The 12,799-nt window shown below is 27.2% G+C and overlaps 1 protein-coding gene across 1 annotated transcript; it reads right to left on the bottom strand.

Moving 5' to 3' along the window:
* Positions 1-260: 260 nt before the first annotated feature.
* On the bottom strand, positions 261-2,769 carry LOC132925564 (piggyBac transposable element-derived protein 4-like). Its single transcript, XM_060989953.1, has 5 exons — positions 2,630-2,769; positions 2,360-2,556; positions 1,487-1,559; positions 413-1,371; positions 261-316 (listed from the first exon to the last, which is right to left on the bottom strand). Exons 1-5 carry the CDS (start codon positions 2,767-2,769, stop codon positions 261-263), a joined length of 1,425 nt encoding a protein of 474 aa, XP_060845936.1.
* Between the last annotated feature and the right edge of the window lie 10,030 nt (positions 2,770-12,799).

The raw sequence follows: 12,799 nt of genomic DNA, 5'->3' as shown, positions 1-12,799 counted from the left end.
CGAGCCCACACATCGCTCGCAGACCGCCGCCGGAGTCTTGCAAGACACACCAATGTGCCCGTATCGCTGGCACTTGTGGCACCGCAACACATTCACACTGGGGCCCACACGACAACGGGACAGCCCAACGAACAACACCAGACCCACAATCCCGCCAGCAACCTCAGGCGTGACCTCAAACTCAACATCTCTCCCTCTACTCGTAACCCGGTTACTCCTTGGGACGAGTTCAAGATTTTTACTCCAGCCATCACCCAGTTTCACTTTCTCTTATTTTGAAGTCTTCTTTCCATCTCGGGTACAACTAATGAATGTGCTAATTTTTTCATAAAATTAATTCTAGCAATGTCATTAAAATCCTCATTGTTTTTATAAACAATATAAGCATTCACGCCCGAAATATCTAGTATACGTAAAAATATTTCCATTGGCCATCGCCGAGTTCGTCTTCCAGTACAATAAATAGCACATTTTTGGTCTAGGCTGTCTACACCTCCTTTTGTTGAGTTATAAAATTCTATTATTTCAGGTTTACCAGTATTTTCAATTGAGCTGTCATGATGCATAGAAGATGCTAAAATCACACATTTATTTGATTTTGGAGTAAAAGAAACAAGAGTAATATCTTTTGTAAAACCAAATAATGACAAGCCGACCTGACGATTTTTTTTAGGCAAAAATTCTGGAGGAATTTCTCTTTTATTTTTCCGGATAGTACCGACATAAGTATTCCCTCTCTTTTTTAATTCTTCAATAAGTTCAATTGACGTGAACCAGTTGTCTGCAGTGATATTACGATTAGTTTTATTTATTGGCTTTGTAAGACGTAAAACAGATTGAGTAGGTTTAGAAAATTTTCTATCATTTTCATCTAAAGTATTTCCATCAGAATCTTTTCCAACATATATATATCCGTTATAAAAATAATTGGTTTTAGCGTCAACTAAACACATAATTTTTAAACCATATTTTACAGGTTTGAGTGGTAAATACATTTTGAATTTACACCGTCCTCGAAATCCAACTAACATTTCATCTACACATACACATGTACCCATTGTATAAACAGACTGACAGTTATTGACAAATGTATTGAATATTCCAGAAATAGCAGCGGCTGGATCGTTTATTTTTCTGGCCTCTCTATCGTCGGGGTTATCAAACCGTAGACATGCAAGTAAAATAGAAAAACGGTTTTTACTAGTAACACAGCGAAAAATATCTCTTCCACTCCCATCAGTGGCAAATATTGAAGAAATATCTTCATGGTTAGATTTGAACACAGCGGAGTAAAATAATAAGCCAATAAAAGCTCGCAGTTCTATAATATCAACATTTCTCAAATCGCTTGAATATATTTGATATTTTTCTCTGTGTTTAGAAATTTCAATATTTGTCCAAGTCAAAATTTCAAATAAAATTCCATCATCAATAAAATAGGACCACGCTTGTAAAGGTGTTATGTTAGAATTATTGCGATTATTGCTTTTTCATTATCTTCCACACTGGTGGATCTTCATCATTATTTTCATACGGTCGGTCGATAGGAACAATATCGACTAAATAATATAAATATATTAATTTAATATTATGTAAATAAAAGGCAAATTAAAAACATATACAGGAGGCATCGTTTTCTGTGCAGTTCACGCTGTATGGAAGGAGAGGCCCCCCCCCCCGGCATGGCAGAAACCTACGGGTGCCCATTTGAAATTCTCCCAAAAACAACCCAGGTGTTCTAACCTACTGTTCTCTTCCCCCACTGTTCCACAGGCTAATGGCCTTTGTTGCCGAAGCCTCAACCCCCAATAAAAAATATATCCCTGGAAAGGGTGGGTACTAACTAATTTCTGAAATCGAAGTTTGCACAACTGCCGTGCACGGAAAAAAATAATAGTTGTGGTAACCATTTAAACAGTTCACATAACCCTAAATTTCAAGTTAGCATAGCGGCAGCTATTCATTTATATAGCATATATTATATAATTAAAAATATCCAACAATGTGTAATATGAAATTAATAAAATAAAGATGTTTAATAATAAATAATAGATGTTTTCATTATTAGAACCAATCTAAATTAACTTATAAACTAATATAAATTTATATTACATGTATTGTTGTTTCTTTTATGTTATTTATACACATTTTACACAGCTAAGTCGTTTAATTAATAATTATTAATATCATTGATATTGAATAACAATAATAACATAATCGTGAACGTCTACAATATGGAAAAATATGAATACCTACACTGAAAATGAATCTAATAATATAAAAATATTATGATATGATATGATTTAGTATACATCGTTATATTGTATCTTAATAATAAATAATTAAATAAACTTATCACGGTTGAAATGGTTTTTTTTTGCCTCATAAATGCCATCTAAAAATGTCATGGATTCGTAAGCAAACCAATCTGGTTTGTACACGTCGTCAGTACCACTACCAGTACCCTTGCTTGCCCTAACTTTATTTAAAAGTTTTCGATACGCGGCCATTAGTGAATCCTTTTTTTTTTTAATTTCAGTTATATCACTTTTGACGCTATTACAAAAATATAAAATAAATAATTCAAAAAATATTTTATTTCAATTAAAAAAAATAGTTTGCCAAGTACCTTAGTTTGCTTTCAATTTGCTTCCAAGCATCGTGAACTAAACTGCGATTTTTATGATCAGGATGGCGAGGATTCCAAATCTGTTGTTGAGCATCATATAGCTCTAAGAACTCTAGAACCTCATCTATGGTCCACTCCATAACTGTTATTTTTTTTTAATTAAAAAAATTAAGAAAAAAACCAAAAAAACCTGAAAATTTTTCTAGTATTTAACGACTCGCCGAATCACACGCCTGTGGGAACGGTGTTTAAATGCGCGGCTCGTTTCCTTTGGCGCAGATACAACGGACCGACAATTTTCGGATAGCCACGAGCCTAGACGAGCAAAAGCGTTCCCACGGCGCGTGTAGTGTACCGAGCCAGCGTACTTGGCTCGAAGCTCACCGAGCCACGCACCGTGGGAACCCGCCTTTACAAGGGTTTTAGGTATTTTTACTATATAACTAAAGTATAAATTATTTTTTAAAGGTAAAAATACCAAGTGTAAAATTTAAATATATACGATTTAGTATATCTTAAATCGTGCTACCAACCAATAAGAATGCTATAGGTCGAACCATAAAATATAAATTAATAATCAAATTATAAAAAAACAGTAAAAACACATAAACACGTATTAGCCCATAACAATTTTAAAAAAAGAGTACAATATCATGTACTTAACACTATTGTTAAGGACACTAGGACACACGTCAAAAAAGAGTACGTCTGGTCACCATAACTATACCAGACTGAAAATGTGTGTGTAGGAAGTACCAGCTTATACCTTATCATTATTTTATTACAAATTACAATTTATAATCTTAAATAATAAAAGTAATAGCGTTATTAAATTAAGTTAATCAAAATAAAACATTTGAGTAAAAACCTAATTTTTACAGACATCTGGTACTTTTGAAGTGATAACAATTTGTGTACGGCATGGATGCAAATAGTCGCAAACAAAATGTACATAATTTAATAAGCAAGAAGTTTCTTTTTAAGATGGATTTATTGAATATAATGTAAAGTTGAGTAAATTTTATCCACAGACTTTGAGAAAAAAAAAAAAATACGTAAAATTCTGAATTCATTTCATTGTAAATGCATTGAAAAAAAAATATATATTTCGTATTATTATTTATATTTATAGAACACGGATAGTACTATTTGAAAAAGACATTTTTCTTTTTTAGTTTTAATTTTAATGTGGTAAACAAAAATAAACAACAAATGCCCTACATTAAAACAAAATATCAGATATATTGAAAAATGTCTCATTAAAATAACTATAACTTGAGTTAAAAAAATATTTATAAATTTCCAATTACATATCTGAACTCGACAGGATGTTGAAATAATATTTTAAAAAAAAAATTCAATTATTCTCATTTTGAAATCGGGCAATAAAGACCGCCAAATTTTAATTTGTGAACCACTGTGCGACGCTCCCCGATGTTTCTTTCCCGTGTTACGGGAAAAAAACCGTAGCCTCCAACGTAATTATAAATAGATTATATAAATAATAATAATAAATTTATTATATAAATAAATTAGAACAAACTGTTAGATAGAACGTTTTAACAAATGTTCATCAATAGCAGTAGCGCATATTGACGCAATCGTGATATTTTAAATCGATATATTAATGAGAAATAACACACTGTCGCTCCTCAATTATACTTATCGTACACTCGTACCTGATAAATATGGATAAGCGTGTTTAAAGTTGTTCATTAAAATATCTTTGAAATGCTTCTGCTCCACTGCTCCACATAATGCGATGGATAAAATGCAATTATAACTAATTATACCTACCACTATATGTCCAAATGAGTTTTAATAAAAACTATACCTATAAATAATAATATACATATAGAATTAAATGACATTTTACTTTTTGATAAATGAATAAACTTAAAAAAACGTATTAAAAGATAGTACCTATAATTTTTTTCGGAATTCATGAATTAAATTTTGTTTTTTTTTAAACCCAATAATAATATAACCTCATAGATCGGTACTTACGATTGTACAATATTTTTTTAGTATATATAATAGACTTCACTATGTAAGTACTGAAAAAATATTTTCTTTAATAATATCACAGTGGATAAAGAAATAAACCAACTATTGAATCAGTAAAAGGCATAATAACATAAACAGTTTAATCTTTAAGTTTAATTCTGAACTTGTTTGGATTTCCATAAATATTTATTAAAACCCAACAATAAAAATGTATCACCAAGTATTGGAAATTCTAATCATTTTATATAAACAGACTAATATGTGTGTATTTACTGGTATAATTTATATTACTATATTTTATGTAATAATATCATTAAAATGCAAGCATTTTTAAATATTCGAAAAAATGTTATCTTATTGGCCAATATACAAACATGTTATTATTACATCACAAGCAGAACTACGACAATATTAATATTTTAATAATATTTTTCTAAATTGTGATCACGATGTGGGTCCTATAGCGGCTATAGCACATTAATAATAGTATAATTTATGTAATTTAATGCGAATATATAATTTATTCCGCATTTATAATAAATTAACTGTAGTAGAAGCGGAAGTGTATAGGTTGTTAGTAAGCTATCTAGCAAATAGTAAATTCTAAACAAGCATCGTCGTCGTTTTGTACATTGTTTATAAAAATTTAAATACACACACACACACACGATAATAATATTATACAAATAACAAATAACAAATACATATAACATAATTATTTAGTACGTACACAATAAGACAAAGAGTAGGTACACAAATAATATTATGACGATTGCGGCTATACAACCAAGAGAAGGTAGGTATATGACTTTTACCACGACGGCACTTGTGTGTGTAAACTGTAAATATTACGTAAATAATCGCAGATGCCATTAATAAACATAAATTGCGATAAAAATTACAATAATAGCGCTAATAACAGTAACAATTGTATAGCTAATGATAATGATTGTAATTTTTTTAATTTCTTTTTAGAACAAACATTGTCATTGTTTTTAATTTTCGGTGGTGGCATAATATATAATATTGCATAATACTATATACCTACCAACCTACCTAATGATTTTATAGAACACTCTCGTCTGGCCGTATCTTCTTAAGATGCATCACAGTAGATCCCGTGTTGGTCTGACTTAGACCGAAAATGTGGATTAGTATTTTAAAAGCATGAGTTCACAGTTGTTCCTGTGTATACGTATATCTGTATTCTGTATTGAATTTCTCTACAGTAGCGGTTCCCAAACTTTTACGACCACGGAAAACCCTTGAGAAATAATTCGTTTTTCTCGGAACCCCCCTTTTTTAAATAACTTAAAATCATAATTTTTAATAATATAAATAATACAAATATAATGTAAAATAATTTTCTCAATAATCACATACATCTGGTGGAACCCTAAGGTTCCGCGGAAGGCACTTTGGGGAGCGCTGCTCTACAGTGTCCAATGTAATTAATTAATATACCTAAGTATAGCCTATACAGTAACTTATAATTTATACTATGATAAAGCATACAAAGCAACATCATTAGTTTAAGATTCTGAGCAGAACGTTGAATTTGTACATGTTTTTTTTGTCTGTCATCAATTTTTGAACTAACAAAAATGCATCAATTTTTAATTTTAGAGGTGGGTTCTGGTAGCAGCAATTGTATCTAGTTGGTACTTTTAGGGCCAACATTTAAAAAACATATCCCAATAATTTTCAAAATAACCAAGAAAATAAAGGATTAATAAAAACGGGAATTTTTACTCAAAACCAATAATAGACTTAAATTTGTTTTTTCGGTGTAACTCAAAAATGAATAACCTTATTAAATACTTGCAATTTTCGCCAAATAAAAACATATTTATATTAGTATTTTCTATCCACGATAATACATGATGTCAAAATATTTCAATTCTTTTTTTAACATTTGAAATTTGTAATTTTTTTTTCTGTTAATATCGAGAAAAAAAAACGTTTGCCATCAAATAGCTTGACAATTTAGTATAAGGTTTCTAATAAAATTTCCATTTACCTATCAAAGATATTAAAAAAACATATTCACAAATTGTTTTTATAAGCGTCGAAATTATTTTACCTATAATTCGTCAAAATCACAAAAAATTTGTAAATTATTTTGTAGTTGAAAACTAATAAAATGTTTTATATTTATACTTAGGGTTTGAAAATTTAAAATGAGGTCCCTCATAAGTTTCTATTTTTGAAATTTAAAAAAAGGATGCTGACTGTAAATCCACAAATATTTTTTTTTGCGCATCTGATGTTTAAATTTTAACGAAATTCGATATTCATGCATAAAATAACGACTTTTTATCTTACCATTTTTATTTCGTTGTAATTTAAAAACGTAACATCTTATGAACTTGAAATTTTAATGTGATATATTTTTTTAGCTATTAATAGACATTTTAAATTATATTATAACATTTTTATAATGTTTGATAAAAATTATTCGCTGGGTCAAAAACTTTTAAAATTTAATACAAGGTTCTTTATTTAATGTTATTTTAACTATTTAAAAAAATTAAAGATGCAATGCCACAATTTTTTTATAAGTATTTAAATTTAAAATATGCCAAAATTACGGCATTTTTGAAATATTTTGTATTTAATAATTCATAAAAAATGTTCAATTTTTATAGTTCGAGATTGAAAGTTTAATAGAAGGTTGCTCATAAGTTATATAAATAAATCATAATGCGACCAATCAATTTAAAAAAATGTATAAACAGTATTTTTTTAATATATATAAATTTAAAGTTAACATTTAGACGGTATTAGATAATTAAAAGTAGAAAAACAATTTTAATTAATTTGTTGTAATTTAAAATATATTATTCTTAAGTACTTGCAACTTTAAACATATTATTATGTATATTTTTATTGGTACACAATGATATGATTCCCAATGCAGTATTTTGAATTTTCGATAAAAATTATTTTAACTTTCTGTATGACTAATGATAAAATCAATTAAATCAATAACAATATTTATGTAACATAACATTTTATTATACTATACGAGGTAAACTCGACACCTACTGGTTACTGTACAGCAGACCAGACACTACTTTCCCTCTTTTTTTTCTTACAATAATTTTTATATAAAATATTAAGTGAATACACTACGATTTTCAAATTAAAAAATATGAACTATATATATTAATCTGAAAACCAGATCTAATGCACTTATATTAATATAAACCGTTTACGATATAATACGGACTAAAAATATATACCAATTATTATTTAAATACTATACGATATTTTGAATACTTAATATTTGATAAAATATTAATCAAGATATCTTGTTTTACATTTTTAATATTGTATAGGTACCTAATATCTGATTTTTCTACTCAAATTACTATCATAAGATATTTTACATTAAATTATTTACAATGATAAGTTTTGAATATCTACCATACTTACGCATGTCACTATTAGCACCATTTGTTTATTTTCTCTATGACTTCTGTGTGTTTTACTACAAAACTATTTATTCCACGCTACTGAATTAATAAAAAGTTACACAAAACTAATCACTTTGACGAGTTTAACATATATTGATATATTATTTATTATCCATCATTAGGGTACTTTTAGATGTATAATATATTTAAAGCCATCATTGCTGTTAAAACGTATTATTCTATTTTGGTCATTGCAGTCATTGCACTATAGGTATTTTAAAATATAATCTTAAATATTACAAATTTTAAAGCAAAATAATTATCTTTCATATTTTCTTAGATATAAGAAAAAATAAAACTTAATGAGATGTTGTGCCGATGGTAGTAAAATATAATAAATAATAATAATATAGTATATTATTTATTGTTTTGTATAAAGTAGAGGTCATTTTTCTTCTATGTTGTTTAAAAAAATTATAACTTCCAAAATGTATTATGCAACAATACAATAATTATTTTGTTAAGATTAATGCATCCTCATTTTCTGATAAATGTGTTTTGGACTTATAAGATACATTTTTGAAGATTTTTTGATATGTATTAGTAACACTTTATGTAAAAATGAGGACACGTGTAATATATAAATCGAAGGACCTCAAACATATTATATTACATATGTATTATACATTATGGCGAAAGAGGCAAATACATTTACTTTTAACGTTTTATTCGGTTGTACAAATCTACCTTTAAAAATCCATTCGCTCAATTGGCAGAAAAAGTTACATTTAGATATTAGAATATACGCTTATTATGCATTATTTATTACATATCTACTTGTTATTCCTAACTTTAAAATTGGCAAACCATTATAATGTTAACGTTATAAGGATGAATAATAATGAGGCTGTAAATGATATACAGTTATTTTCTAATTATGTCCATAAATAACATTTTTTCGGGTTGGATAAGTACTTGGACAATCTCCATACTACTATGGTGACCCATAAATATTAAAAAGGATACGAAAACATAATTAGCTTATACTTATGCAGACTGCAGTAATGCACTGTTCACTAGACAATAAACATGAAAAAACCCTGTTTTTATAGTTTATATTTAACCAATATTAAATAACAACCATATACAATTTAAAATGTTAACAAAAGAAACTTAGTTTTTAACCATAACATATAATTTAATTATTATTGAATATACTTTGGTTTTTAAGTAATCTAATTAAATAAATAATATGATTAGTTAAAAATGTTTTTAAAAGTATTTTACGTTCTCTAATATAAATTATGTCCCAAGAGGCCAAGAACTATAAATTCCATCGATAAAATAATTTATGTTATAGTAATTATTTTTAAAATGTGTTTTATATTTAATTACCAATTAATGATTCAACATGTTGAATTGTGTCAATACTGAATAATATGATTAAATGATTTTGATACAATTTAATGAAATTGGGTTATGTATCTCGTGTATACAACCGTATAATTATTTGATAGAGAATATATAGTTGGTTACCTAAATACTTTAGAAGTTAAGAAAGCTGGTTATTTACACTAATGTTTAATAGTTTAGTCGTATTTTTTGCTTTTTATTTTACAATTTTTTTTTTCATTGTTCAATTATATTATTTTGTATCTTTGTTTTCCATAACTTAAATATAATTTTTCTTTTCACAAAGCATAAACAAAGTCAGACATGAATAAACTTAACATATATAGACTTAAGTATTGTATTGATTTTTATATCATAGTTAAAATTCAAATGTTATCTAAAAACATAAATATATTAAAAATATTCAAATATATTAATTTAAAATATTTACAATTTGAAAACATAATTATAATGTACTATTAACTACCTTAAGATCATTAATATAATAAAATGATTAAATATCGTGAAAATAAAATACATTTTCTTGAAAAGGATTTGTATCCATTCACTTGATAAAATATTATAATATACAAAAATGAAACCCATCCTGGTCCAATTATAGGCACGAAGAGTTTTCTTAGACAAGTAGGGAAGTATTTAAAAGTATTAAAAATAATTTTATAATATAGAAAGTAATTAGAGTATTTACTCGTGTATATTATATATATATATAAGTATTCGCATAGGTAGCTGGGTACCTCTTTGAAATACATTTTAAAAATATTTTTAATAACTAATAAGTATTATACTTTTCACTTTGTAAATAGTTATTAACATCAGATCATAATAAATTGCAGGTGCAATATTGCATTATTAATTTATAACATACCATTACGGTTGTATATGTTCGTGCAATTCATGTCTAATATAACACTAAACAGTGTTGGCAAATGCGGTATGATTGATTTTGATAATATATATCATTACTACCTACAACATAATATACTAGGTATGTACCTAATATATTATTGACTCGTTAATTTACTCGTATATAGTCGTATGTATCATTTATGTTTTACCGCTGTATCTAGTTATAGTTTGATGATTATGATACACTATTATATTATTATACCCGACGCATTGATTCGACATTTCGACGCGACAAGCGGAGACCAGTGAGAGTGGCCTGAGCGGGAGTGCTACAACACTACAACAGCAAATGAGTGCGTTGCCGCTGTCGTAATACCCGGTTGACCAGTTGTTACGACATACGCATTAGACTTAACGCAAATCGTTTATACACTCACTCTATATTACTTCAACGTAACTCTCTCTGTCGCCGCCGCTGCCGTCAATAATATAATTTTTTTTTTCTTGTGAAGGTACTTTTTCGGGATAAAGCGTTTTTATCTCATTATCTTTATTTCGTGATTTGGCAAGGTTCTTTTTTCCATCGTTAACTCTACAACATTAATAATAAAATTTACAAAATAGTCATATATTAAATGCGTGAATTTTGAAGTGCATGCGTAAATGTTTGTGGTTGTTGATGGATGAGTAATTTGGTGCTTAGAAAGGATAGGTCCTTTCATCTAAATGTACTTAATAGCAGGGGCTTCATTTGGGGGGGATCAAGGTGTGCGGTTGCACCCTTACTTTTAAAATAGTTCCAATTGACCTGCGCCCTAATGAAATAATGCACGATTAATAAGATTAAATTGTATTTTAATTTTTATATTGATATTTCTCAATATTGGTATACTGTTAATCATGGTTTCAACTTTAAATTCATTGGCTATAAATAGAGAACGGATTTTATTGTAAATACATATTTTTATTGGAACGAGATATTTTAAATATGATAAAAAAATATGTACGATTTAGATCATTCTAATTGAAATAAACCCAAATTTATTTTACATATTTTGTACATATTAAAGTAATTTTTTTATTTTTTTATTGATTTTCGCCGACGTTTAACATCATCTACTTCGTCTAAAATAATAAGTTATGTAATTTTTGACAGAGATATTTTAATTTGAAAAATTCAACAAGGATCTCTGAAAATTGAATACATTCCTTCTGATATAGTGAATATTCGCCCCTATCACATGTATTGATGTGAAACGGTCTTTTAGCCAATATAAAAGTATTCTCCGACCAAATCGTCGTAATTTTTTATTTGAAAATTTACAACAATATGTTGTTTCTCATTGCTTTGTTCCGGAATAATATAATAATTTTATATACCTATACATAATTTGTATTGTTTTTATTTAATATTTATAATTATCAAATATTTATTTTTTTTTAATTTTCAATACTAATACATCTTTTCAATATTTACATTTTTTGGATTTTTTATTCCATATTTTAAGCAAAAATGATACATATATGTTGATTTTTTTATTACAATAAAATATATTCCCTAGTTATAAACAAATAACTAATATAGTGCTATCGGTTTTTATTATATTTTAGTTTTTAAATTGATTTTTACTATTTGTGTTGATGCAAAAATGCTAAAATTCAGTCCATAATTTATGGAAATAACTAAAAACAGAATATGTACATATACCATATACGTATATTAATTTTAAATAAAATGGCCTGCTTGAAACCTCACATACCCGCAAAAACACCTGAAATTTCGCCTTGCTTAATAGCCAATAGCCAATAACCACCTAAAAATTAAAATTATTCATAATTAATTGCACTATTCAAGTAAAACATATAAGTACTATAATCATGTACTATTCCATAAGCAAAAAAAAAAAATTAGTTATACATCTTATATAAGTGCAATGAAATACTACCAGTTAAATAAATCGTGTTTTTATATTTTTAACGGTGTGAAATTGATATAATTTTTTCTTCTATTATGTGATCCGTTTTTAGTTTTTTGAGTAGGAGGGCCCCGAAAGTTGTATATGCTTTATTTTTATTAATTAATTGCCTCCGAAGAGGAAACGAAAGTCACGAAATAAATAAGCTAATTATTAACTAATAATTGCATCACTCCTTATTTTAATTTAATTTTTTTGTAATTTAAAATAAAATAGTATTAGAGACCTGAAATATATATACTATTTATATACTATATTTGCACATATTCCCGTGTTTTTCAAATAAAATACAGGCCGTAGATATAATATTTAATAGTATTTTATTAATACTTGATATGTTATAACTTATATTATACAATAGTAGGTAAGTTATACACATTCTCGTAATCGGTGATAATGCTATAAACCGATAAGTTAAACCAAGCAAGCCCTGTAAAAATGGTATACATTAACAGGTTTTACAGGTAAATACTATTATTATTAACTACTATTTTCTACTTTACTGT

The sequence above is a fragment of the Rhopalosiphum padi genome, chromosome 3 (genome assembly GCF_020882245.1).
Source record: "Rhopalosiphum padi isolate XX-2018 chromosome 3, ASM2088224v1, whole genome shotgun sequence".
In the NCBI taxonomy this organism is placed as follows: domain Eukaryota; kingdom Metazoa; phylum Arthropoda; class Insecta; order Hemiptera; family Aphididae; genus Rhopalosiphum; species Rhopalosiphum padi.
This window is presented reverse-complemented; position numbering and strand designations above follow the sequence as displayed.